Consider the following 26,262-nt stretch of genomic DNA (forward strand, 5'->3'; position numbering starts at 1 on the left):
AGTCGTTCCACTTATGACCACTGTGCCCCAGACAGGCTCGATCGACACAGGTGCGGACTGGCGCGTGCTAGGGTCCGCAACGCCCACGGGGCATGCGATTGCCTGGCCCTATCGCCAAACGGCTCTGCTCCTCCTCTTGTCTGGCGGCAATCGCAAACTGCGGCACAGGCCGCGTTGGCGCAGAGGAGGCGGCAAGCCGCAACGCGCCTACCCGTGGCATACCGCCGGATCGGGCCAAGACTAAGGCTGCAGGCGTCGGCCCCGGCTGCTGCGAGGGCCCTCCCGGTGAGGTGTCCATCTTATGTGCAGTGGGGCTACAACTGTAGCGCGTCGGCAGGATCCCCAAAACCGTCGTAAACCCCCCAAAATTGAATTCGACCGCGCAAAGCTGTCCCCCCCCCCCCGCAAACTTTAAACCACCATAAACATCATTGTGCAGGGGCAGGGGGCGGCAGCGGGCGTAGACGCGCCGCGCGTGGCCAGGGCCCGACACCGGGTTGATCAGCACCAGCCACCGCTTCTGACGCGGCGGCGGCGCGTCGGGAGCCACGCCGTGCATGATATTCCACACCGCTGCTGCCCACCGCTCGGCCTGGCCGCCGTCGCGGCAGGGCATCCTGGCCTGAGAGGGCTCGCGGTGCGGAGAGCCGAGGCAGCCGCCGCCGTGCAGCGTCACGCAATGCAGCACCAGCTCGCTGCGCTCGGCGGAGGCACCGACGCAGTCGGCGAGCGCCACCGACTGCACGCGGCCTGTCGACGTCAGCGGCACGTACTGGACGACCTGCCACGACACGTCGAGCCGCCCGCCGCCCGTCTCCTCGCTCAGGAGAGCGGTGTTGCTGAGGAGGAGCTCCTCCGCGCTCATTGAGTTGAGGTGCCGCAGCTTTGCGCGCAAGCTCTGATACAAGAAACGCGAACTGAAGAGAGAGAGGACGCGAGAATAGCTCCGCCGTTCATGGAGGCAACCGATGCGAGTCGACTGGTGTGTGTCGTCGTGGTTTCGTATCAAGAATTCTCTCTCTCTCTCTCTCTCTCTCTCTCGCGAACTGAACTGGAGTAGTCCCCTGCGCTCCCCGCTCCCGTTCCCCTGTGTCCCTGATCGTCCTTACAAGATCCTGCTCGTGCAGGTGGGGACCTTGTCCTTCCCCCACCCCTCGTTTGGCGTGCCCGTTTTATCCACAGATTTATTTATTTATGCAGTGACGTCATCCCTGACAAAACAAATCGCGCGCGCGTGAACAGGGCCGTGTGTGAGATGTGGATTGTGGCAGGCTGCTGCTGCTGATGGGAAGTGTGCTCTGTGTGTGGCGCTGCGCTGGCGTGCGACGCGCGCGTGCTGTGTACGTGTGCGTGTTGCGGTCGCGCGCGCGTCTGCGTGTGCTGCGCGCGCGCTGCCGGTGTGTGCACTGTGTGCTGTATTCTGTTGTGCGCCCTGTTTGTGCAGCTGGGAGGCGCAGGCTTGGCTGGCAGGGCTGCGCGGTGGGCTGCGGCGCGCTGCGGGTGTTCGTGCGCCTGCCTGGTGGTGTGCGGCGGCCGCGCAGCCCGCCCGACCGGGTCGTCGGCGGCCCAGGGCGCGGGCATGCGGTCTGCGCTGCATGTGAGGCTGTGTGCGCGGCTGGCGCGTATGTTTCCGTGCGGCGAGGGACGCGCGTATGTGTTCACGCTGCGGGCGCGGGCGGGCGCGGAGGGCGGCGCGGTCTCACCGCGGTCCGACGCCCGTTGGTTTTCTGCGTGACGAGGCGGGCGCGCAAAGTGGCCTTGCCGCCATCGCGTTGCCGAAGGAAAAAGAATCCCTCGCGAGACGTGCAGACAGGGTTGCCAGGTGAGAGCGAATGGCGCGGTTCACGCCTCGCACAACAGAGAGAGAGATGCGCTCTGCATGGTGGGACATGAAAGAGAGCGAGTACTTGGGCGAGTAGGCCGTGCGGTCGACGCTAGGGTTAGTGTTGTTTTTGTGTTACGAGTATATGTAGTGCCAGTCAGTCCCAACGCAGAATTCTTTTTGCGTGGTGTACCTGTGTTAGTGCCAGTGCGCGCCAAAAAAAAGAAAGAAAACAGACAACCCAAGGGAGGGATGGGAGGACGCGCGCCAGTCCCTGCCAACTTCCAATTTGTTGTGTGAATCGAGCTCACTAATTAGCAAAACAACACGTCTCGCGCGCGCGTGAACAGGGCCCATGTGCACAACGGACGCGTCGCACCCGTTCTCGCCTCCGCCGGAGACGAAGGGGCGGTGCGGCCCGCCGCGCACGCTGTCGTAGAGCAGTCGGGGAGGGCCCTCGACGCGCACGTCCGGCATGCGCATCGCCCTCGTCTCCGCGCTGATGCGCTGCCCCATCTCCTGCTGCGAGCCGAGGGCGGCCTTCACGATGAGCAGCTGCACGCGGCTCCCGCCCGAGCCGGAGATGCGGTGCGCGTACCGGCCGCCGATCGGGTAGGACGGGTCCTCCGCAAGGTAGATGCCCTGGCCGTAAAAGCCGCCGTTCGAGAAGCGCGGGTCGAGCCCGTTCTGATGCGCGAGCACATCCTCCGCCGCCCGCTCCGCCGTGCCGTGGAAGAGGAGCATCTCGTTGCTGACGTCGCCGCCGGCGCAAGTGTGGACGAGCTGGTCGTCGCGATAGTTGGCGTACGCGCGCCACAGCAGCTTGTTCTGCACGCGCTGCACGCGGCTCAGCTTTGCGCTCGGGCAGCTCCGCGCCAGCAGCGTCTTGATGAGGAGCGCCTCGTTGCTCTGCATCGAGAGCGGGACAAGCTTCGACTCGGTCGGGCCGCCGTCGCCGCCGCCGGGGCCCCACTCGTCGGGGAACGTCATCGGCAAAGGCGTGCCTCGCGGCGCGGAGCGGCGGGGTTTTCGGTCGAGTGCGGCTTATCGAATTCTTCTTTTTGAGAGCGCCTTCGTTGTTAATAGTACAAACCCAATGGTCTCTTCTTCCCTCTTTGGCTCTTCTAACCTGAGTTTTAGGTATATTGTCTTCGAACCTGAGTGCTGTGCGAGACATTTGTTTTTAATGTTCCAGTCTTAGCAAGCAAAAAGGAGCACACACGACTCAGCAAGTCCGCACCAGCGACTGCCACTCGCCTAACCATGCCTCGTCACAAGTGCCAAACAAACAGAACAAACAGAACAAACAACTGTCTGCACGTCTCGCGCGCGCGTGAACAGGGCCATCTCTCTCTCTCGGAATTATAATGTGAAAGATGTGACCGATCGATCTTCGTGTGGTGGGCAAGCACGCGTTTGACACGTCTCGCGCGCGCGTGAACAGGGCGTGGCAGCAAACCACATCGGCATCGTCGCCGCTGCTGGCATGAACGAAGGAGCTGCTGTGTTGCACGGGTCCAGCGGACTGCCGATCGAGCTCCTCGAGACACGCGACAGTCGAGGTCGCTCTCTGTGCAGCGTTTGCAGTAGTAGCTAGCGACGCGTCCTGCAAATGAGCAGCAGCCTCTGGCGGCAGTAGTGCTAGCAGCGCGCGGACGATGTGGAGGTGCCGCTCGTTGACGAAGGAGAGAGTACGCATCCACCACCCGCCCTTCGGCGCCGCCTGAACCACTAGTGGCTGCCCCTCAACGCCTATGTCGACACGCCTTCCCCACGAGAGAATGTACTCGGCGATGAGAGCCTCTCCCTCGCCGCACGCAAAGAATGCCCGCACATCGTCGCGCGTCCAAAATCTGACAGTCCCATCGGTCGTGAGCGCAAGCCATCCGTCAAAAAGGCCAACACGAGGCTCCACCATCGCCTCCAGCCGCTTCGACCCAGGCTGAAAGCTCGCAATCTGGGCAAGGACAGCGCTGGCATAGCCGGCGCTGCCCGGCGTCTGCGCAACAGCCAGAGCGACAGGCTGCTCTTTTCCCTGCACACTTTTGAGTCTCCGACCATACGCGGTGCGCTGTGCGTTGGCTGAGAGGGCTGCGACCTCGGCTGGACTTGCATATGGCGTCATCTCCCTGACGCTCGACGCGCATCTGCTGCAGGACGTGGCCGAGTTGTGGTTGACAACGTCTCTGCAATGCCGACACAGCCACCACTCCAGCCGCAGCTGCGGCATTGTGCGCCATTCGGCGGCCGACGGTATCTGACCGCGCTGCGCTCGCAGCTGCAAAGACACCGCCGCAAATGCCGCCGGACCCGCATCCGGAAGAGCCAGGATTCCAGCTGCCGTCGATGCTCCATCGCCCGCAACAAGCGTGCGATGCTGCGTCACTGCGCCACGAGGCGCAGCAACCTCGACCTGGGTGTTGCTCGGGTCCGCAACGCCCACGGGGCGAATGCGATTGCCTGGCCCTATCGCCAAACGGCTCTGCTCCTCCTCTTGTCTGGCAGCAAACGCAAGCTGCGGCACAGGCCGCGTTGGCGCAGAGGAGGCGGCAAGCCTCAACGCGCCTACCCGTGGCATGCCGCCGGATCGGGCCACGACTAAGGCTGCAGGATTCGGCCCCGCCTGCTGCGAGTGCCCTCCCGTTGCGGTGTCCATTTTGCGTGCAGTGGGACTACAACTGTAGCGCGTCGGCAGGATCCCCAAAACCGTATAAGCCCCCCAAATTGAATTCGACCGCCCAAAGCCGTCCCCCCCCCCGCAAACTCTAAACCACCATAAACTACACAAAACAGGGGCTCCAGGCCCCAAATGACGTGTGAGTGTTAGAGTTGTTTGGTATTGCTAAAAATCTCTCTCTCTGAGACGGCAAACCGCGCCATTCGCTCTCACCTGGCAACCCTGTCTGCACGTCTCGCGCGCGCGCGTGAACAGGGCTCCAGGCCCCAAATGATGTGTGAGTGTTAGAGTTGTTTGGTATGCTAAAAATCTCTCTCTCTCTCTCGAGGTTCTCGAGGTGGATATCCTTTGGCCGCGTTGGGTAGCGAGGATTGGTGTGACGCGATCCACGCAGGCGTGGTTTCTGACGGCCGACCGTCCTCAGTGCACGGAGTTGCCCCTTCTCCGACTGCCCCGGCTAGTTCCCGAGGTCGCGCGGGGCTGACCCCTGCGTCCCCCGAGACCTAGCGCGGGTGGGTTGGAGGGGGCTCGCTGCAGGGAAGGGCTGTGTAAGAAGCCGATCCCCGTAGTCCGCCCCGCTCCTCCCCATCGGGCCGCATAAGCGGCCGCGCCTCGCAGATTCGTTTCTCGCGCCTGGGTCAGGCGCGCGGGGCATCCCCCGGGTACCTCGATGAGGTGACTTGGACCACTAAGAATTGGCTGGGGCTGCAGAAGCAGCGTATCTCGGTCGTCTATCACACGGCAATCGCAGAGCAGGTTGTTTGTGAATGAGCTTGCCTCATGGCGGGGGCGGGCGGGTGCACGGAGCTTTTAAGTGCCTCGCCGCCCTCGCAGGAGTCCCCCCTCGGAGGGGGCCGGACGAGGCGTACCCCGAGGGCCCCACTCATTCCTTCGCATAGCGGCCACTCTTCGGATCGCTGGTCGAGCGACCCGGGGGATGCCCCGGCGCGCCTGACCCAGGCGCGAAAACGAATCTGCGAGGCGCGGCCGCTTATGCGGCCCGATGGGGAGGAGCGGGACGGACTACGGGGATCGGCTTCTTACACAGCCCTTCCCTGCAGCGAGCCCCCTCCAACCCACCCGCGCTAGGTCTCGGGGGACGCAGGGGTCAGCCCCGCGCGACCTCGGGAACTAGCCGGGGCAGTCGGAGAAGGGGCAACTCCGTGCATCTCTCTCTGAGACGGCCGTTCCGGGCATTTGAACGCGACCTTCGGGGGCAAAGACATCGGCTCTATGGCTCAGACTGGACTCATCTTGGTCCCTTCTGATGCCCTAGGCCACACCTGGGCCTTACTTGGAGCTCTAGGGGGTGGGCAGGGTTTCCCCCTGCTCCCCGGTGGGAAAAATTCTTTTACGTTGTCTACAGCGTCTTAAAGGACTTGAAAGCAGGTCGACGAGTCAATGACCGTGGTGGACACGCCTCAAGCCGCGCGCCCGAACCCGTTCGCCGAGGCAGCGCCCGACCAGCAGGTGGGCCCGCACCGAGCCCTGCCGAGCGTCTCTCGAGAGGGCGAGCGCCGAGGCGAGCCGGCGGACGATCATGACGTGACCGACAATATGTGGTGGCAACACCCCTGGCGGCGTCCGCCGCCGTCGCCGCCCCAGCGGACGTTTGCGCCGCAGCGGACGATGATACAGCGGCTGGCGGCAGCGACGCTTGCCCCGCCGCTCGTCTCCGCCACCTCCTCGGGCAACTCGGTTGGATCCGAGCACTCCGACCGTCACAGTGCTCGCTCCGCCACCTCTGACGGGACGGTCGACTCAGCAAAAGCGAGCACCGTCGCGTCGCTCTCCGAGTTCAGCGGCTACTTGACGCGTGGCGGTGGCAGGCGGGGCGGCGCCGTGCATGAGCATGCGCCGGAGCCGCTACTCGGCGACGGAGCGAGCGAGCGCGACTCTGTCCTCTCTGTCCGGTCGGGCGACCGCTGCTCGTGTGACGGCGAGCACGGTGCCACAGCCGCGCCGCCGGACGCCGCGTCCACAAAGGCGCTGGCGGCGCTGGAGCTGGCGCAGCAAACCCGCGGGATGAGGCTCGTACCAACGCGGCGCAGCCCTAGATTCCACCTGCCGACTCGCCCCCTCACCATCTTGTGCGTTGAGCTGTGATAGGCTCCTCAAGATGAAGGAGCGAAGAGGAGCTGCGCCTGCGGCGCCAGCCGCCACCGAGCCCAGCGCCGATGCGGGGGCGGCAGGGGGCCTGGCCGACTGCCACGAGGCTGCCGACGAGGCTGTTTCCGAGGCTGCCCCGCCCCGCGCGGCTTCCTCCGTCCGGGTCGGGGCGCGGGCATGGCGGGCGGCGGCGAGCGCGAGCGCCACCGCAGCGCGGAGTGCGGCGCGGAGTGCGGCGCGGAGTGCGGCGCGGCGCGGCGCTGACTTGCGGCGCGGCGCTGACTTGCGGCGGCGTCGGAGTGGTGTGGCAGCTCCGGAGCCGGTTGACGGCGAGTCGGGCGGTGGCTCGGACGGGGACGGCGACACTCCCTCCCCGCGGCTGCCGGCGGCAGATTGGACGGTCCAGTGGCTCGCTTCTGCGGATGCGCTGAGGAGGAGCGGCGGCGGCTTGGTGGTTGGCGGCGTGTCTTCGGGAGACCTGTCGGGAGAGGACGGGTCGTGGGAGTGGGACCCGAGTCGCTGCTCGATGCGTCTGAGCGAGCGGGCGGAGGAGGAGGACGACGAGGAGGAGGACGAGGGCGAGGACGAGGACGAGGACGAGGGCGAGGGCGAGGGCGGGTCTGTGCAGGAGTTTGCGGCGCCCCCCCTCGCGGGAGAGGCTCTCCCTCTCCTCGATGACGCGGAGGTGGCGCCAGGAAGCGCGGCGCAGGCCCCGCCCCTCTTGCCCCTCACCCACATCTCCGCCCTCATCCGCGCTCCATACGCGCCTCCGCAGCGCCAAGGAGGCCGCGGCGCCCCGCCCGTGGCAGACGGCGACCACGCCGCCGCCGCCGCCGCCCCCGCCGCCGCCACAGCTGCTGCCGCCCCTGCTGCTACTCCACGGTCCTCTCGCCGCGTCGCCGCCGCCGCAGCCGCCGCCGCCGCCGCCGCAGCCAGCAAGACGCGTCGCCTCAGTGCGCGATTGCGCCGCCGGCTGGCGCGCCGGAGCCAGCAAGGCAGCCGCACTGAGCCGACCTCCCCGGGACCGAGCTGCACAGAGAAAGAGCCTGCCGCCGCCGCCGCCGCCTCTCCGCAGGGGCGGCGCTTCCTTGGGCGGGCTCGCGCCGCCACGCTGAGGGCGCGAGCGGGCGACGCGGATTGGGGCTGCGAGCAGGGTGAGCCGTCGCCCCCCGCCACTGCAGTGACGGCCGACCTCGTCGAGTGGCGCATGCTCATGTCGAGCGACAGCGACTCCTCCCCCGCCCGCCCGCCGCCACCCCCGAGGGCGTCGCAAGCGCTGCGTCGCGCACGTGACGCGCTGGCGAGGCGGCACGCAGGCGACGCCGGCAGCAAGAGCGGCGGTGGCGGCGCCGAAGCGCCACCGCCACCGCCGGTGTGGAGTGCGGAGCAGAGTTGGGACTGGAACCGCAGCGGGGGCTGGGACAGCAGCCGGAGCGGGGGATGGTTCCTCAGCAGCGGGGGCTGGGACAGCAGCGGGGGAGGCGTCGCTGTGGCCCCTCTCTTGCGGGGGCGGACGCACGTCCCGGCGCGAGGAGCCGGTCACGACGCCGCGAGCGAAGCAGCGGACCTGGCATAGCGCATAGGACACCTGGTGTGCAGGAATGGCGAATGCGCAGGTCTCAAAATATATAGATATAAATGCTTTTATTTTTTCCGTGGACCGTGCCGCGTGCGGCGTGGGGCGTGGCGCGCGCGCGTGCCCCGTGCGGGTGCGCGGGCCGCGGCGTGCTTTCTACATTTTCTAGCATGTAGGGGCCGGCCCAGCTCGCGAATCGATTTTTTCTACGGGGTGTGGACCCTGAGTTGACCAGGGGTTGTGCGCCGGGCCCTCCTGCTCGGCTCCAGCGAGTAGACAAGTCTTGTCATCAACAGAGTAGAAGGATCTGACCTCGGGGCCGATGTGACCAAGCGCTGGTAGCGTGGTTTTGACCTCACACCCATGGTCTCACAGTGTGCCGGCAGTCGCCGAGCAGTGTCGCTCACACAAGCCGCAGCACAAGTGACTGACTGAGGGCCAGTGAGGGCGAGCCCATCGCTGTCACAGCTGTGGCAGCCGCACAGTAGGCTGTGTCAACTGTGCAGAGTGTGTGAGCAGCAGAGGAGCTGCTCTCCAGGCTTCTGTCGCAAAGAGCTGCATGCCACCGAAAGCGCTGTCGAGGTTCGCCGAGCGCGGCGCAGGTTGGGGGAAGCCGCCACCGACGAGCGCGTTGGAGTATTCACTCCGGACAAAGACGGGCACACAGCGGACGGTGCGGGGGCGTGTGCCCGTCATAGCGGCGAGGCGCGGGACCGTCTGTGGCGAAGTGGGTCGCGTCCCTCGATTTCCTCAACTCACGGTCCGCTCCCTCTAACAGTAACCACACGTTCCGACGTTCTAGCATCTCGGGCGTATATAGGGGCCCGTCTCCGTCGTGCGTATACAATAGCGCGGTATGTTCTATATACCGTGCGTACTCGCTCAAGCCTCAACACGCACACCACCTCCCGGCTCACCAGAGCAAAACACCGTACGCGCAACCCGACCCGACCCGAACCCCCCCCCCCCCCCCCCAGTGGCACACCGGGTCCATGTGACAATCGCCCTCCCCCCCCTTCCTCCCCCGGGGGTCGACTCGTTGTGTGGTTGTCGACGCTGCGCCAGCGGTCAAGCCGGCCACTGCATCGCTCGCTCAGTCACAATGGAGGGTCCCCGCGAGGCCCTCTAAAGGCAGCCTCTTCGCCTCACGACGTGGAGAAGGACGCGCGCAGCTTGCCGAACCCGGAGGCGAAGAAGCCGGAGCGGTTCGCCGAGGACTGCGAGGAAGACCTAGCCAGAGGAGCGGCCGTCTCTCAGCCGTGAGTGAGTGTGTGTGTGTGTGTGTGTGTGTGTTTTGTGTGTGTGTGTGTGTGTGGTGTGTGTGTGTGTGTGTGTGTGTGTGTGTGTGTGTGTGCCTCGCGCGTGCAGCGGCGACACCGCCGCCCTCGCCGGTGAGGCTCCGGCGGGGTCGGGAGAGGAAGCCGGAGCCGCTGGGGCGGCGTGCGTCGCCGCGAGTCGCAGCTGCCGGCGGAGGCATGCGCAAGGCATGCACAGGCTGGCACGGGGGAGCCTCGGCGCGCGCCGCAGCCGACGGCTTTGGAGAGGGGGCAGAGGCTTCGGTCAACGAATCGCGGTCGCGGTTCGACGCGTCGCGCAGCGGAAGCTTCACCGCCGGAGCGGGCGCCGCGTCCGTCGCCCGGACAGTCTCACCAGCCGCCGCCCCGGCCGCCTCGACGGTTGAGCTCGGAGGAGCGACCGCTGGAGCAGCAGGAGCCTCCCCCGACGTTGCGGCTCCTGCCGGCTTGGCCGCCACTGGCGGCTTGGCCGCCGCTGCCGGCTTGGCGGTCGCTGCCGGCTTCGCCGCACCAGCGATCGTGCGCTGGAGCAAGCGCTGGGCCGCCTCGGCCGCCGCCGCGCCCACGGGGGCGCAGACGGCGGCGTGCTCCTCGAGCGCGTCGACCCACTGCTTGGCTTGCTGCCTGGCGAAGGGCCGGTGCTCTGCGCCTTTGAGGGCGAGCTCGTCGGAGCCCGCCAGCAGGCGCTGCTGCTGGGAGCGCCCTCCGGCGGGCATGCTCAGCCCGATGCCGAAGAGGTCGCAGATCTGCATGTCGAGGCGCCGGACACCGTCGAAGGTTGCCTGCGGCAAGCGGGGGCGGCGGGTCGGGGCCGCTCCCAGAGAGGGGGGGGGGGGGGGGCGGTGGTAAAGGCCCCTTGCCTCCACGCGCGCGCGGGCGCAGCTCGAAGCACGAGTCCGCGATGACCTGTAGGGAGGTCCCGGCAGGTTCAGAAACGTGCCAGGCAGCTCGTATCACGAGTCCTGCGACTCTGCGAGGACCTCGAAAGAGGTCGGGCTGCGCTTGGTCAGGGCGAATCTGCCGATACTGCGGGAGTCTTTCAGGTCGCGCGTGAGGTCCCGCCCGTGCCGCACGCAGAGCGAAGCGAGGGAGAGGGTCTCCTCGGTCCCGTCCTTGGCGCGGCGCCGCTCGTTGGCGAGCTGCTTCTGCCCGTCGGGGAGCGCCGAGCAGAGCCGCAGCTCCCCTCGCGCCAGAGTCCCCCAAAGGAAGGTCCACCGCACCTTTGTCCCTTTGTGGGTCGAGCTCGCCCGCAAGACCCCGCCCTCAAACTCGCGCGCGACCAGGTCCGCAGTCCCGTCGAGTCGCAGCGGCGCCCGCGCAACCTCGGCGTGCAGCCGCCTCCACTCTCCCTCGCTCAACCGCGCGCGCACGCCGGCCGCGCCGCTCACCGCCGCAAGCCTCGAGGCGTCGAGCAGCGGCGCGCGCACGAGCAGCAGCGCCAGCGTCGCCATCGACTGCGCCTGTTGCTCGGCGGCGGCGGCCGGCGAGCCGGAGGAGAGAGCTCGGCCGACGGCGGCGAATAGGCGGCCGATGCCGCGGTCGAGCGCCTCGGCCGGCTCGTCGGGCAAGGCGCAGACGGAGAGGGCCTTCGAGGGAGGGGGTCGCAAGTCGGCACTCGGCGAAAGGCGTGTGGCGGGGCGAAAGGAGGAACGGGGCGCCCGGCGGAGCGCCGCGCAGAACGGGCCCGGGTCGGCCGGCCGCAAGTGGGCGCCAAGCTCGAGGCGAGCGAGCAGCGCGTCGAGCAGCGCCTAGTCTCGGGGCAGCCTCGGATCATCTCGGGCAGCAGAAGCAGCGGCGTCGAGCAAAGCGCTGGCACCTCGACGGCCGGCTGCAGCCTGCCCCCTCGCCCCGCCTCCCGGCCGGCCGCCTCGTCGGACAAGTCGGCGGAGATCACCTTGCCCATCGCCACCCTCGCCGCGCTGCCGCCCTCTGCCACGAAGCGCGCGAGGTCGGCGTCCGCTCTGCCGGCGGCACGCGCGGCGGAGAGGAAGCGGAGCGGCGCGGCGCAGAAGGCGCGCCTGTCGGCCTCGCCGAGGGGCGGCAGCTATGGACACGTCGCGGAAATGTCACGGACACGTCGCGGATATGTCATGCCGCGGAAGAGCGGCACCGGGCAGTCGTGCGTGACGACGGCGCGGCCTCCGGGCAGGGGGCGGACGAGGGACGGCCGCTTGTGCGGGCTGAGCCCCATCGCGATGGTGCCGCCCAGCGACACTCCCAACGCGAGCTCCTCGGCGCGGGGCCTGAGAGGCGCCCCGGGGGGGGGCACTCTGAGGCGCGGCCCCTCTGCGCGCGCCGGCACGCCTCGGCGGGTGCGCGTGCGGCGGGTGATCTCGGGTGATCTCGGGTCGTTGTGGGCCATCGTCCGGCAGCAACCTCGGCAGCAACCTCGGCAGCAATCTCGGCAGCAATCTCGGCAGCAATCTCGGCGGAAGCACATGCGGCGGGTCGGCGACGTGGGCGTAGGGTCAGGGTTAGGGCTAGGGCTAGGGTTAGCACATGCGGCGGGTCGGCGACAAGGGCGTAGGCAGCGCCGAGAGGCCGCCGGACAGGGAGCGGCGCGCGGAGAGCTGGGCTTTCTCGACGGCATCGAGCACCTCGGGGGGGCGAAGTCGCGAGGTGACGCCAGATCGCCCTCCCTCGCTAGTCGATCACTAACGAGTGGCGCCTCGGCGTCGAGCTCGCGAGTGCTGCTGCGGCCACTGCCGCCGCCGCCGCCGCACCCGCCCGAGGAGGAGGAGGAGGAGGAGGCGGAGGGCTCGGCCGCACGACTGATCCGCAGCGGGGAAGGGCGCGGGCCGGCTGGCGCAGCTGCGGACGGGGCCGGTCTGCCGGTGGAGGCGCGTCGCATCACGCGCACCCCCTTCGTGGGCTTCGCCTGTGCGGAGGGAAGCGGGTGTCGGGGGCGAGGCTGGCGGGGTGAGGAGGCGGGAAGAGCGAGGGCCGGCGGGGCAGGCTCGTCGATCTTGACGGTCGCGTCGAGCTTGAGGGTGGCCTAAGGGACGTGTCACGGACATGTTCGCGGGACGTGTCACGGACTGGCGCCGCCTCGGGCTGCACGGCCGCCTCGAGCTGCAGCGTCGCCTCGAGCTGCAGTGTCGCATCGAGCTGCAGTGTCGCATCGAGCTGCACGGCCGCCTCGCCCGCCTCCGCCTCCAGCGAGCCGCCTCGCTTGACCTTTTGCGTCGCGGCGCCGAACTCGCAAGTTGCGGAGGAGGAGCGGCCCTCCGCACCTCCGCTGCGCTGCCCGGCAGAGGTGCTTAGCTCGGACGCGAAGCGGCGAGCGACCTGCGGAGGCGCGGCTCGGAGGTTGCCGGGCGGGTGGCGCGGGCAGGCGGGTGCCAAGGGCAAACGCGGTCGGGGGCGGGGGCGGGGAGTGCGGAGGCGGGGCGTGCGGAGGCGAGGAGTGCGGAGGCGAGGAGTGCGGAGGCGAGGAGTGCGGAGGCGAGGAGTGCGGAGGCGAGGAGTGCGGAGGCGAGGAGCGCGGAGGCGAGGAGTGCGGAGGCGAGGAGTGCGGAGGCGAGGAGTGCGGAGGCGAGGAGTGCGGGGGCGAGGAGTGCGGAGGCGGGTGCAGAGGTGGTGGGGGTGGCGCCACGCGCCGCGGCGTCGTGTGCCGCCGCGGACTCGTCGTACCTGACATGGGGTCCGGGCAGGGGTCCGGGTGAGGGTCCGGGTCCTACTTGTTGGAGGTGCCGCGGACTCGCAAGCACACCCGACGACGCAGTCCACCCGCAGCATCCCAGGGAGGGGGCCGTCCTCCCCGAGCAGCGACGGCAGCGGCGTCGGCCCGCCCGCCCCGCCGCCCGCCCCGCCGTCCTGCGGCGCCTCTCCGGCGGGCAACACCGCCTCCTTCACCTCCTCCTCCTTGACGGAGAGGCGAGGCAGCAACGCGGCGGGGGACGCGTCGGCGCACCAAGGCTCGCCCGCAACCTAACACGTCGTGGACACGTCGTGGACGCGTCCGTGGAGTGCGCACTGCGTGGGCACGGCCGCAGCCTCGCTCGCGCGCGGCCGCTCCGACGGCTCCTACGGGAGGAGTTGCAGACGCCTCCGGCACGGCTCCCGTGGCTGGAAGCGGCCGCCGCTCTGCGCGGCCTTTTGGAGGCAGCGCGTCAGCAGCGCGACGAAGTGGGGGCTCCACTCGCCGACGGTGGCGGCCGGCTCGGTGCCATACAGGCTGCGGTGCAGCTCCGCCGCCTCGCTCGGCGGCGCGAGCTTCGGCGGGTCCGAGCTCACGATCTTGAAGAGCTGCGCGTGGTGCGGCTTGACCGCCGCGAGCGGAGGCTCGCCCTGCGCCATCTCGATCATCGTGATGCCGAGGGACCACAGGTCGCCCGCCGTCTCGACCGAGCCCATGATGAGCTCCGGGGCCATCCACATCGGCGTGCCAATCACCGTGCCTTGGATCGCGCTCCCCTCGAGGATCCGCGATATGCCAAAGTCGGCCAGCTTGACCTCGCCGCCGGCAGTGAGCAGCAGGTTCGCCGCCTTGACGTCGCGGTGCACCACCGAGCACACGTCGTGCAGGTGCGCCAGCCCGCGCGCCGCGCCGGCGCTCACCGCCGCGATTTGCCGCTCGTCGAGCGTGCGGCCGCCGCGGCGGGGCGAGACGAGGTCGGCGACGGAGCCGGCGGCGCAGAGCTCGAGCACGAGCCAAGCCTTCTCGCGGTAGACGAACTCGGCGAGCAGCGCGACGTTGCACTTGTGCGACGCCGCGCGCATCATCCGCACCTCGTGCCGCACCTGGTCCGAGCTGTTTGAGCCACCGAGGTCCTCCACCACTTTGACGGCGACGGCTGCACCCTGCTGGCCCGGCTGGCGGAGCCACCCCTGGTACACCATGCCGTACGCGCCCTTGCCGAGCACCGCCCCGAGCGAGAGGGTCGTCGTCATTCTTCTTCGGGGCCCAGGCGATCCTCTGATCGCCGCTCGCGCAACTGGCGCCTCGGACCTCGGACGCGGCTTCAAAAGCTGGCTTTTGGAAAAGAATTTGGAAAAGAATTTTAACTCCGGTTACGCCACTCTTGGAAAAGAATTTAAAGAACCCGAGCATGCGGCCCGCTGGGTGCGCTTCTCAGCTCCCCGGCCCTGGATGTGAGGTTACTGACTGCACTCCAAGTGTGACCGTCATCGCCCGTCTAGCGTCCACCCATACCGCGTTGGTGTCCCAGTCGTTGGTCGGACTGTGTTTGTTTCGCCTTCCCATCAATCAATCAATCCAAGTGCTCCAAGTGCTCCAAAACAACTCTCTCTCACAGCAGACAGGCTCGACACAGGTGCGAACTGGCGCTCGCCGACATCATGTGCTCGGTCGTCCCGCCGGCGCGGAGCTGCGCCACGTCGAGTTGTTCGGTCGGACTCTACAGAGCACAGTGTTGTAGAGAAAAAAGGAATGGAAAACAGACGGGGTGCGAGAGGCAAACCTCGGACAGCCCAACCCAGGCTGCCGCGCAGCGAAGCGAAAACAGACGAAAATAGGGGGTACCTACCTGTTGCAGGGCCCTCTGGCAATGGCCAGCCTCAACGACGGGTTGACTGCGAGGCAGTCCGAGCACGAACTAGTCGTCGATCCGCTGACAATCCCCGCCGCTTCACCGTCGGAGCGGCGGCGGGTGAGAGTTAGTCAAAGGTCCACCAGCACAGCCTCCAGCCACCAGCCTCCACCTCCACCGTCGAGCCGCGATCGCTGCCGCCCGCGACGCCGCCCGCCGCCTCAGATGCCCGCGACGCGCTCAGCGAGTCGAGTCGAAGAGCCGAGCCTCACCAGCAGGAGCATCTGCACCACCAGCAGCAGCAGCAGCACCACCACCACCACCCGAGAGAGAAGCGCACCTGCCCGACGCCGCCCGCCGCGTCAGACGCTCGCGACGCGCGCGTCGAGCCCAGTCGCAGAGCCGCGCCGCGCCAGCAGCAGCATCTGCACCAGCAGCATCAGCACCACCACCAGCAGCAGCAACAGAGACAGGCAGTGCAGGCGCAGAAGCGCTCGCAGAGCCGCGCGCAGCGCCGCGCACGCCACGCTGCGGACCGTCGGACGAGCGCACCGTACGTCGGCGGCGAGCCGCGTCGCCAGCCGTCTCGCGAGAGAGCGGCGCCGCCGCGTGCGCGCAGCAGCCGCCGCGGCAGAGGCGAGCCGCGGCGACGTCCGCACTAACGGATAACGGCCATTGGCGGTCTCTCTCTCTCTCTCTCTCTCTCTCTCTCTCTCTCTCTCTCTCTCTCTCTCTCTCTCTCTCTCTCTCAAGCCAGGGATCGGCTAGAGGAAATTTTTTTCTCGCGATGTCTGCCCCGCGACGCCGCTCGCGCCGCCTCGCCCCCGCCTCCTCCATTGCCGCCCCCTCGCCAGACACGCCGCCGCCCGCCCGCCTCCTCGACCTCCCCACCGACCTCCTCGTGCGCGTCGTCTCTCGCTGCGACCCCGTCGACATCGCTCGCGCCGCGGCCGTCTCGCTCCTCTTCCACGCCTCGCTTGCGGTGGAGGGCATCCGCTTGCGGGCGCAAGAGCGCGGCTTCGAGCTGCCGGCGCAGCCAGAGGGCGAGGGCTGCGCCGTGCGGTGGCTGTGCTTGTCTGCGCTGCTGTGCGAGTCCAACCCGCCGGTGAGGGTGGCGGCAGGCGCACAGCACAGCGTCTTCATCGACGGCGAGGGGCGGCTCTCGTCGTGCGGGTCAGCGGCAAGGGAGGATGACGACGACGAGGAATTTCCAGGCCTTCTCGGCCACGGCGAGGGCGTGACGCAGCTCAACACGCCGACCCGCCTCCCGTCAATGCTGGGTGACGAGCGCGCCGTGAGCGTGGCGACTCGAGCATACCACAGCCTCGCCCTCACCGCCGACGGATCTGTGTGGAGCTGGGGCGGTGGACACTTTGGCCGGTTGGGCCACGGCGACGAGCAGGACCAGCTGCTGCCCAAGAAGATCGAGACCTTTGCTGGCCGGCGCGTCGTCGCTGTGTCGGCTGGAACCCACAGCCTCGCCCTCACCGCCGATGGCGCCCTCTGGAGCTGGGGCTGGGGAGGCTTTGGCAAGCTGGGCCACGGCGACCGGCAGGCCCAGCTGCTGCCGATGAAGGTCGAGGCCTTTACTGGCCGGCGCGTCGTCACTGTGTCGGCTGGAGCCCGCCATAGCCTCGCCACCACGGCCGATGGCGCCGCTTGGAGCTGGGGCGCAGGAGGCAATGGCAGGCTGGGCCACGGCGACCGGCAGCGCCAGCTGCTGCCCAAAAAGGTCGAGGCCTTTGCTGGGCGGCGCGTCGTCGCTGTTGCGGCTGGAGGCATCCACAGCCTCGCCATCACCGCCGACGGCGCCGTCTGGAGCTGGGGCGAGGGAGGTGTTGGCCAGTTGGGCCACGGCGACATGCAGGGCCAGCCACTGCCCAAGAAGGTCGAGACCTTTGCTGGCCGGCGAGTCGTCGCTGTGTCGGCGGGAATCTACCACAGCCTCGCCATCACCGCCGACGGCGCCGTCTGGAGCTGGGGCTATGGAGCCTCTGGCCAGCTGGGCCACGGCGACGAGCAGCAGCAGCTGCTGCCCAAGAAGGTCGAGGCCTTCGCTGGGCAGCGCGTCGTCGCTGTGTCGGCTGCGGAATACAATAGCTTCGCCATCGCCGCCGACGGCGGTGTTCATGCTTGGGGTCTGGGCGAACGCGGCTGCCTTGGCCACGGAGAGGACCTGTCGCACCAGCTGCTGCCCAAGAAGGTCGAGGTGTGGGCGAGCCGGCCGCCGACGCCTACTTCCTCTGACGGAGAGGATAGCAGCGGCGGGGAGGACAGTGATTCGGGCAGCAACTCGGACGAGTGAGAATGCTAGAGGGCAGCAGAGGAGGGCGAGTAGTCTTTCATTCGGCTGGCCGAGTCACCCACTGGGCAGACTGTCTCTTGCTTCACTCTCTAAAAGCTGATATCTTTGTCAAGAACCACCCGTGCGCTAGCATGGCCATGCGCCATGCGGAGAGAGCGGCGTGATGAAATTCTTTTGGCCTGACATCAATCCCTATCATTGACACACACACACACACACACACACAAAGAAAGAAAACTCTGACATTTTACGAACTCCTTGGCGACGTGCGCGTCGCGTCGCCAAGGCTCTCCAAACCTCCACACACAGCAGTCCACCCATACCGTCCTCCCATCCCTCCCTTGGGTTGTCTGTTTTCTTTCTTTTTTCCACCCATACCGCGTTGAAACGGACATCTCCCCCCCCTCGGCGCTCGGGAGGGCCGAACTGAGGCGCCCGAGGGGACCCCGCAATTCCCTTCCCCCCTCGGAGGGGGCCGAACGAGGCGTACCCCGAGGGCCCCACTCTTTCCCTCGCATAGCGGCCACTCTTCGGATCGCTGGTCGAGCGACCCGGGGGATGCCCCGCGCGCCTGACCCAGGCGCGAAAACGAATCTGCGAGGCGTGGCCGCTCATGCGGCCCGATGGGGAGGAACGGGGCGAGCCCCCTCCAACCCACCCGCGCTAGGTCTCGGGTTTGACGCAGGGGTCACTCCCGCGCGACCTCGTGAACTAGCCGGAGCAGTCGGAGAAGTGGCAACTCCGTGCACTGACGGTCGGCCGTCAGAAAACACGCCTCCGTGGCTCGGGTTACACACCAATCCTCGCTACCCAACGCGGCCAAAGGATATCCACCTCGAGAACCTCGAGAGAACATCGAAGGCTAAGCTAAAAAAAACTTCGGCGGGCACGTCGCGCCGCATGGTGGCCGCGCTGCGCCGCTCGCCGCTGGCGCGCGGTTGAACGCGGCGCCGACTCCGCGGCGGCGCCATCTCACGCAGCGGGGCGCGTCGCGTCTTCGGCGCCAAAACAGACGCGAGCTCGCGGCGCGGCCGCGGCAGCAAAACATCAACCGTCTACTTCTCCTTCTCTTCTCGTCTCGTCTCGTCTTGTCGCAGGCGCACACGCGCGCGACGTGCGCTCGTGTAACCCTTCCTCGAGCTTGCCGACCAGCAGGTCCTGCCAGACGAGCGGCGCGCAGTGGGCCCACGCGCCGTTCTGATCGACCGAGTCGTGGCCCACGTTGACCACCATCCCGGGCCGACACCCGGTCTGCCGCGCCAGGGTGACGTACGCGTTGAGCACGAACGCCTCGTTCACCTCGACCCACTCGCTGAGCAGGGCGTCCTGCAAGATGTACTGGCCGGTCTGGCCCAAGTGCTGTCGCGTCAAGCTCGGCGCAGTCGCCGCCCTCATGGCCAGCTGCACGGCCTGGCTCGCCGCGTCGCCAGCCGCCGCCGCGGTGGTCGCGTTCGCGCCCACCGCCACCTGCAACGCGCTGGCCGCCGCCTGCGCGACGCCGGCGAGCTGCTCGACCCCGCCGCTCCCTCTCCCTCCTCCCACGAGGCTCGAGAAATGGTCGCGGATGGGTCGCCAGTACGCCATCGCCTCCTGTCCCGCCGGGAAGCCCTTTTCGCCGAAGAGGATCGGCCACACGTGGCTCCGCATGATGTTGAACTGCACCCCCACCGTCTTCGCCCCCCGCCCGACGAGCTCACACCCCTGCCGCCGCGACGCGTGCGACTGTCGGATGCGGCTCGTCAGCAGATACTGCAGAAACACGAGGGTGAGCTGCTGGCACGGATACCCGTCCCGCATCCCGTTCGCAAAGTTGGAGCGCATGTCCGCATCGCCGCCGTCTTCGTCAAGCCGCTCCATCTCCGTCTGGAAGTCGTCCCACCGCTTCGCCACCTCGTCGCACTGCCTCTTCAAGTGCTCGCCGAGCGGCGCGAGCATCTGAGCCGCCCGGCCCGCCGGCTCCGCAATGGGTTGATGCAGCACCGCCGCCACGAGGGCGCTCCGCCTCCGCTTCGCCAGGCGCGCCGTGGTGTCCGTCGCCGCGAGCGGCGCCAGCAGCGCCGCCTGCTCCGCCGTCCGCTCCTCTGCCGCCGCCAGCTCCGCCTCTCTGGGCGCCTCCGCACGTTCCTGGTGCTGCACGGCGCGCAGCTCGCCCGCCGCGCGCCTCGCCCTCTTGGTGATCGGACGGCCGTGCGCGAACGGGTCGTCCGCGTCGCCCGCCGCCGCCCGCCTCTCGTGCGGCACGGTGTGCAGCGCCTCCGCCGGCCACGCGAGCCGGATTGCCGCGCCGCGGCCCTCGCCCAGCCGCTGGAATGCTCCGCCGCCTTCGTTCGCCTTGTCAGCCGCTCGGGCCGCCGCCGTCAGCGCCGCGCCCTTGCCGACGAACAGGAGCGGATTCGGCATCGCAAGCCGAAGCGAAGGCGACGTCGTCGGCCATCAACAACTTTTGCCTGACGCGCAATCGCCTCCCTTAGCTGACACGCTCGGCGTGCCACCTTCCGCCGGCGCTCGCCTTTCGCCTGACGCACAATCGCACCACTACCAACATACATAGGTAGTAAGGTGAAGAACAGCCAGGCTCGGACTGGACACCAACGCGGTATGGGTGGACGCGGGACAGATGATGACGACACGCACGAACGACACACAGACACAAACAAGCTCACAAGACACATCGAAGATTGATTGACGAACGCGAGCCCCGCGCCACGGTTGCCAGCCGTGCCTTCGCGAGAGTCGCCCTCGAGCCGCGTCCCGTCGGCACTACCCTCGAGTGCGTGTCGCTTTGGTTGGCGACACCCACTCGTCGAGGGCAGTCCGGCCGACGGGAGCCTGTCGCGCGCCGGCGACGAATGCGGCGCGTATCTGTGCCTTCGAAGCGACGATGGCACGACCACCGCCCTGCTACCTGACCTCGGGCTACTGTGATCCGCACGGCCGGGACCCGGTGAGCCCCGGGTGAGGCCCGCCCCCCTCCGTCCTCGGGCTGATTGATATCGCCGATTGCGTATCCGTACACGGTCTACGCACTCTACATTGATTGATATACACTGACACTGATTGAATAGATAGACCCCCACCGTGGTCGACCCCCGCCCGATGCGCTCACACCCCTTCCGCCGCGACGCGTGCGACTGTTGGATGCGGCTCGTGAGCAGATACTGCAGGAACATGACCGGTGAGCTGCTGGCACGGGTACCCCTCCCGCATCCCGTTCGCCCAGCTGGAGCGCATCACCGCATCGCCGCCGTCTTCGTCAGACCGGTTCATCTCCCGCTCGAACTCGCGCCACCGCTTCAGCACGTCGCCGCATAGCCTGTTCATGTGGTAGCCGAGCGGCGCGAGCATCGGCGCCGCCCGCTCCGCCGCGATGGGTTGATGCAGCACCGCCGCCACGATGGCGCTCGGCCTCCGCATCAGCGCGCCTCCCAGCGACGCCGTGGTGTCCGCGGCCGCGAGCGGCCCCAGCAGCGCCGCCTGCGCCGCCGTCTGCTCCTCCGCCGCCCTCCGCCTCTTCTCCTTCGGCGCATCGGCCCACCCCTGGTGCTGCTCGGCGCGCCGCTCGCCCTTCTCGAGCCTCTCCCTCTTCGTGGGCGGACGGGCGTACGCGAACAGCTCGTCGGCGTCGCCCGCCGCCGCCCGCCTTTCCGCGGGCACGGTGCGCACCGCCTCCGCCGTCCACGCCTCCCGCAACGCCGCGCCCCGGCCCTCGCCGAGCCGCTGGAATGGTCCGCCGCCGTCGGCGTTCGCCGCCGCCGCGGCCCAGGCCGCCGCGGTCAGCGCCGCGCCCTGACCGACGAACGCGCACAGCGGATCCGGCATCTGGCCCGCCGCCTCCCTCGCCCCGTGGTGGCCAGACCCTCCTCCACCCCTTGTGCAATCGCGCTTGTTACGCCTGATCGCATCATCGATTCATTATCTTACGTCCGTCCCGCCGCCCGCCGCGCGGCCAGACTCCACATCACCTCAACGTAAACGAATATTGATGGGAAGGCGAAACACAGTCCGACCAACGACTGGATCGAAGGCTGGGCGTAAAAATTCACCTTTTTGTTGTGGTCCAGCGTCGCACAGTTCCAAGGGTCGACCCTTGCCCCTCCATGCCGCAAGAGGAGAGCGCAGCCGACTCGTGCCTCCTCGAGGACAACCCCGAGTTCGCACTCGACGAACTCGGCGGCTGCCTGCTCGAGGACAACCCTGCGTTCGACGACGGCGGCGGCTGCTTGCTCGAGACCAATCCGGTGGAGGGCGACCTCGGCTGCTTGCTCGAGGACAACCCTGTGGGCTGCGAGGAGGCGGACGACGCGTGCGTGCTTGAGGAGAACGGGCCGGCGTACTCCGAGTCTGACGCCGGCGAGGGCTACAGCAGCTCCGACTGCGACGACGAGAGAGAGATCCCGTTCAGCGCGGTGGCCCTGGAGGAGCTGGAGGCGGAGGAGCTGGAGGTCAAGCTGGCGCGGCGCGGGGACGAGCCGATGGGCCTCGTCCTCGACCCGGACAATGGCGTCGTTGCCGTCCGGCCCGGCACGCCCGCCGCGTCGTGCAGAGAGATCCTCGCGGGCGAGCCTCGGGAGGAGGGGGGAGGGAGGAGCGGAGGGGGAAGGGCGGCTCGCTGAGGCACCCGACGGCGCGGATCTAGGCGACGAGCTCGTCGCCATCAACGGCCACGCCTGCACCGCCAGCGGCGGCGCGGCGGAGCTGCTCCGCTCGCTTCCGCAGCCGCGGCGCGGCCTGTACACGCTGCGGCTGAGGCGAGCCGTGGCGGCGGGCCGATCCGTGCCGGGCGGGGCGCAGGTGGAGGCGCAGCTGGCGGCGCAGCGCGCGGCGCTCGAGCCGCCGCCGTCGGACGGGCGCGGCGGCGGCGCGGGTGCACACAACCCGATGCCAGACATGGCCGAGTGCCGGCGCGAGGCGGAGAGAGGGGCGCTCGACGGGCAGGCGGGCGGCACACGCACCGAGCCAGCCCTGCAGCCGCCGCGCCGCGCCGCACTGCACCACACCACCTCTCACCACGCCCGATCGCTTCTCCCGTCCCGCCCGCAGACCGAGCGCCAGCTGCAGCGGCTGTGGAAGAACCAGGCCCGCCAGCCGCTCTCCAAGCGGCTCGCCACCGCGGAGATGATGCGCGCCGAGGGGAACGACCACTTCACGGCAGGCCGCTTCAAGAAGGGACGAGCTGTGAACAGCGTCTCTTCACACCCGAGCTGTGAACAGGCGGGCCGCTTCAAGGAGGCGCTCGACGAGTACGGCTATGCTCTCGCCATGTTCAAGTACGAGATTGCAAACGTGGCGCGCGACCAGGAGGCGGCGGAGCTGGGCGACCTCGGCCGCGGGCTCGGCTCGGAGGACTTGCGCAAGATCAACAAGGCGCGCGCGTGCCTTGCCTGCTCAACTAACCCTAACACCCAACCCAAACCCAAACCCAAACCCAAACCCAGACCCAAACCCCAACCCAAACCCAAACCCGAACCCGAACCCGAACCCGAACCCTAACAAGGCGCGCGTGCCGTGCCTGCTCAACTCCGCCGCCGCCAAGCTCAAGCTCGCCGCCGCCGCGGCGGGCGAGGAGGAGGCGCCGCCTGGCGCGCCGCCACCGACGCCGGGGCTCCAGCCGGTGGCGAGGGGCGACGCGTCCAAGGCGCACTTGGTCTCCGCCCTCGAGGACCTCTCCGAGACGCTCAAGAGCGGGCCGGCCGCGCAGGTGCGCGCAAAGGCGCACTTTCGGGCGGCGCAGGCGCACGCAGGCCTCGAGAACCTTCTAGGAACCTTCTAGGAACCTTCTAGGAACCTTCTAGGAACCTTCTAGGCGCACGCAGGCCTCGAGAATTGGCGCGAGGCGTGGAGCGCGGCGAGCTTTGCGCAGCCACTGCAGCCTTCGCCTCGCCGCTGTGCCGCGGAGCCTTGCCGGGGCCCGTCTCCTAGGCGAGCCTGGCGCGGGAGCTGCAGCCCGGCTCGGCCGAGGTGAAGGAGGTGCAGCTCAAGGTGCAACGCGAGATGCGGCTGCTCCAGCGGTCCGAGCGAGAGAGCAAGCGGCAGGGAGCCTTCGGGACCGGCGCCGACCGCAGCCTCCTCCCTCCTTCCCTTGCTCGGACCTTCCCCCCCCCCACCGTCTCGGGAGCCTGCCTTGTACAGGCACCAACCGCAACCTGCTTGACCGCGACGAGAGGAAGGAGTTCCAGGCGCGGCTCGGCCTGGCGCAGAGGCTCTGTCCATGACACGTCCATGACATGTCCGGGACACGTCCAGGCGCGGCTCGGCCTGGCGCAGAAGCTCCTCCCGGCGGCGGGCGGGGACGACGCGGCACGGCAGAGGCGGAACGAGGCGGAGGGGCTGGTCGAGAAGGCGGCGGCGTCGGGGTGGAGCCAGCTCTCGCCGGCGGAGCAAGCGGGCTTCGAGGAGTTGTGGCGCACCGCGCTCCCCTCCCTCCCGGCGCAGGAGGTGCGGCGCGGGCGAGAGGAGGGGCTCGTCAAGGCAGTGTGAACAGCGTCTCTTCACACCCCTTGCTGTGAATAGGTGCGGCGCGGGCGAGAGGAGGGGGCGCGGCCGCACACACAGCCCAGCCAGCCGATCTGGCCCGCGCCGCCGTCCCAGCCGCGCCCCCGCGCGGCGTAGGTGTTCCCGCCCCGAGACCAGGAACGCGTCTTTGGCGCAGACCCGCCGCTCGCGCTTCCTCCGCCCAGAAATGAGCAATGACTCCTCAATGTTGATCATGAGTAGGCGCAAACCTCCCCCTCGCGCTCACCGGCAGGCCTCTCGAAGGGCCGCTCGGTTGGCTCTCTCCGCCACAGCTCGAGCGCGCGCGCGGACTGGCGAGCGAGACGCTACCCGAGATCTGCCCGAGATGTACCCGAGGTTGCCGCGAGATTCTCCGGGCGGACTGGCGAGCGAGACGCTACCCGAGAGATGCCCGAGAGCACGCGGGGCCCCTCTCTGGCTCCTTCCTCTCTCTGGCTCCTTCCTCTCTCTGGCTCCTTCCTCTCTCTGGCTCCTTCCTCTCTCTTGCTCCTTCCTCTCTCTGGCTCCTTCCTCTCTCTGGACTTTTTCCTCCCCGGCCCGTCGAGAGCCGAGGGCCGTTCGCCACGTCGAGGCGGGGCGGTGTGGCCGCGCCTAGGCGACGGAGATCTTCCAGCGCGGCGCCGAGCAGCTCGACGGCGAGCAGCGCCGCTTCGCCGAGGGGACGGGGCTGCTCGCCCCCTCGGACGCGCGCAACCCGTGGCACTCTGCCCCGCTCGGCAGCGGTGGCGCCGTCCTCCTCCTGTGCCCGGCGCGGCAGCACCTCTGGCCGTTCCCGCCGCCGAGTCTGCGCGTCCAGGCCGCCACCCTCGGCGGCGAGATGGGCGCCGCCGCGCTGGCCGACGCGCGCGCGGGCGCGGCCCGCGCCGAGAGAGCCCCCTCCCGGACGTGCGCCGGACATGGCGTGAACGCGTACCGTAGGCGCCGCCGCGTCCGAGCTGGGCGCGGGCGACGTCGGCGTGCTCGCGTCGAACGTCGCGGCGTGGCGCGACGCGCTGGCGGCCGGCTGGGAGTGGGTCTGCGTCCTCGAGGACGACGCGGCGTACTCTGGCGGGGGCCCGCCCCTCCTCCTCGCTTCGCTGCTGCCGCTCGTGGCCGCCTCGGCCACCGCGGCGCAGCGCGATTGGTCGCTGCTCTCTCTCTCCCTCCCCGCGGGAGCCGATGGCCACCCGATCGACGGCACGGGCTGGCGCCGCGTCGCGCCGCCGCAGACGGCGCTCGCGTGGGTGTACAAGGCGTCGCTGCTCCGCACGCTGCTCGACGCGCACGACAAGGGAGGGGTGGGGCGAATGCCGCTCGCGCGGTGGGTCTCGGAGGTGCTGGCGCAGCGCGGCTTGCTCGGACGCGTCCTCGCGCCTGCAGAGCCGCTCGTCGCCGCGCGCAAGGTGCCCTCGGTGCGGCAGGCGCAGGGAACATAGAGCGCGGGTGAGGGAAGTGCAAGTGCAAGCGGTGTTTTGCACGGCGCGCCCCACACACATGCACATAGCACGGCGCCGCGTCGTGGAGCAGAGCTCAGTCAGGGAACCTGCGCCATTGCTAAGCTCATTGTTTTTGCTTTAACAGCCCAAAATACTCGCGGCCAATGCTACCCCGCCTAAAAAGGGTGTGGATGCTGAGTTGACGGAAATCGGAGGCCACGCGACCCCCCCCCCCCTCCCCCTGGTCCTCTCCGCTCTCCCGCGGAGCTAGCCGTAAGGTGAGCGTCACGGTTAGTGCAGTGCTCGACGAGAGGAGGATCGCGGCTGGCAAGTGCCACCGGGCGAATTTCGCGCTTGCATGAACCGGGTGCACCGGAGCCCACCCAAGGGGGCCCGGGAAGTGCAACGCGCTGAGGCGGAGCTGACTTTGCTCGATTTTTAGCAAAACGGCCCCAGACCCTTGGGGACACCTCTCGGGTGGGCTCGGGTGCACCCGGAAACACAGATAGATAGATAGATAGGAAGGCGAAACACAGTCCGACCAACGACTGGGACACCAACGCGGTATGGGTGGACGCAAGACGGGCGATGACGGTCACACAGGAGCGACCACACACAGAACCACAAGACACAGCGCCATAGGTAGGTAGGTAGAAAGGTGAAGAACATGTACATGTGTGAGTTTGTAGGTAGGTAGAAAGGTGAAGAACAGCCAGGCTCGGACTGGACACCAACGCGGTATCGTAGCACGCGCGCTTGGCGCTCACACCCTCGCCGCACGATGCAAATGGACAAATCAGAGCAGCAAAGACAGGCTGCCGCCTCAATTTGATGCTGCAAGATAGGATCGGATCCTAATTTTAGGATCGGATCCTAATTAGGATCCGGATCGATCGCCCCGCGCAGCGGCAAAAAGGCCCGCCGCAGGCGCTAAAAAGGCCCCGCGCAGCGGAAAAAGAAGCCCGCCGCAGGCGCGGGGGGTCCGGGGGGCAGCGCCCCCCGGCTTCATCCGACTGATACCGCAGCACACACAGCCACCCAAAAGCAGCCGAGACTTT

General features: G+C 68.4%; 7 protein-coding genes across 7 annotated transcripts; 2 read left to right on the plus strand and 5 right to left on the minus strand.

Annotated features, from left to right (window-relative positions):
- Positions 1–1,957: 1,957 nt before the first annotated feature.
- On the minus strand, positions 1,958–2,737 carry EMIHUDRAFT_226058 (hypothetical protein; the record flags this gene model as incomplete). The annotated part of the gene is made up of 2 exons (XM_005789438.1): positions 1,958–2,015; positions 2,202–2,737. The coding sequence occupies 2 exons, from the start codon at positions 2,735–2,737 to the stop codon at positions 1,958–1,960; spliced, it is 594 nt and encodes a 197-aa protein (XP_005789495.1).
- A 310-nt stretch (positions 2,738–3,047) lies between these two features.
- Positions 3,048–4,400, minus strand: EMIHUDRAFT_226059 (hypothetical protein; the record flags this gene model as incomplete). Its single annotated transcript, XM_005789439.1, has 2 exons — positions 3,048–3,089; positions 3,282–4,400. The coding sequence occupies 2 exons, from the start codon at positions 4,398–4,400 to the stop codon at positions 3,048–3,050; spliced, it is 1,161 nt and encodes a 386-aa protein (XP_005789496.1).
- Positions 4,401–7,815: 3,415 nt separating this feature from the next.
- On the plus strand, positions 7,816–8,184 carry EMIHUDRAFT_226061 (hypothetical protein; the record flags this gene model as incomplete). The annotated part of the gene is made up of 1 exon (XM_005789440.1): positions 7,816–8,184. One exon carries the CDS (start codon positions 7,816–7,818, stop codon positions 8,182–8,184), a length of 369 nt encoding a protein of 122 aa, XP_005789497.1.
- Positions 8,185–12,027: 3,843 nt separating this feature from the next.
- Positions 12,028–14,372, minus strand: EMIHUDRAFT_429139 (hypothetical protein; the record flags this gene model as incomplete). The annotated part of the gene is made up of 8 exons (XM_005789441.1): positions 12,028–12,076; positions 12,148–12,357; positions 12,424–12,474; positions 12,546–12,767; positions 13,079–13,112; positions 13,192–13,409; positions 13,476–13,505; positions 13,575–14,372. Coding segments are annotated over 8 exons (1,611 nt in total), but the record flags the coding sequence as incomplete, so codon positions are not given.
- A 3,710-nt stretch (positions 14,373–18,082) lies between these two features.
- EMIHUDRAFT_226064 (hypothetical protein) lies at positions 18,083–19,676 on the minus strand (the record flags this gene model as incomplete). Its single annotated transcript, XM_005789442.1, has 2 exons — positions 18,083–18,119; positions 18,406–19,676. 2 exons carry the CDS (start codon positions 19,674–19,676, stop codon positions 18,083–18,085), a joined length of 1,308 nt encoding a protein of 435 aa, XP_005789499.1.
- A 702-nt stretch (positions 19,677–20,378) lies between these two features.
- On the minus strand, positions 20,379–21,095 carry EMIHUDRAFT_110072 (hypothetical protein; the record flags this gene model as incomplete). The annotated part of the gene is made up of 1 exon (XM_005789443.1): positions 20,379–21,095. The coding sequence occupies one exon, from the start codon at positions 21,093–21,095 to the stop codon at positions 20,379–20,381; it is 717 nt and encodes a 238-aa protein (XP_005789500.1).
- A 1,769-nt stretch (positions 21,096–22,864) lies between these two features.
- On the plus strand, positions 22,865–25,344 carry EMIHUDRAFT_440493 (hypothetical protein; the record flags this gene model as incomplete). Its single annotated transcript, XM_005789444.1, has 8 exons — positions 22,865–23,007; positions 23,080–23,121; positions 23,196–23,325; positions 23,406–23,452; positions 23,520–23,735; positions 23,886–23,919; positions 23,991–24,640; positions 24,708–25,344. Coding segments are annotated over exons 3-8 (1,641 nt in total), but the record flags the coding sequence as incomplete, so codon positions are not given.
- Positions 25,345–26,262: the final 918 nt, after the last annotated feature.

Source organism: Emiliania huxleyi (genome assembly GCF_000372725.1).
Source record: "Emiliania huxleyi CCMP1516 chromosome Unknown EMIHUscaffold_129, whole genome shotgun sequence".
Classification (NCBI taxonomy): domain Eukaryota; phylum Haptophyta; order Isochrysidales; family Noelaerhabdaceae; genus Emiliania; species Emiliania huxleyi.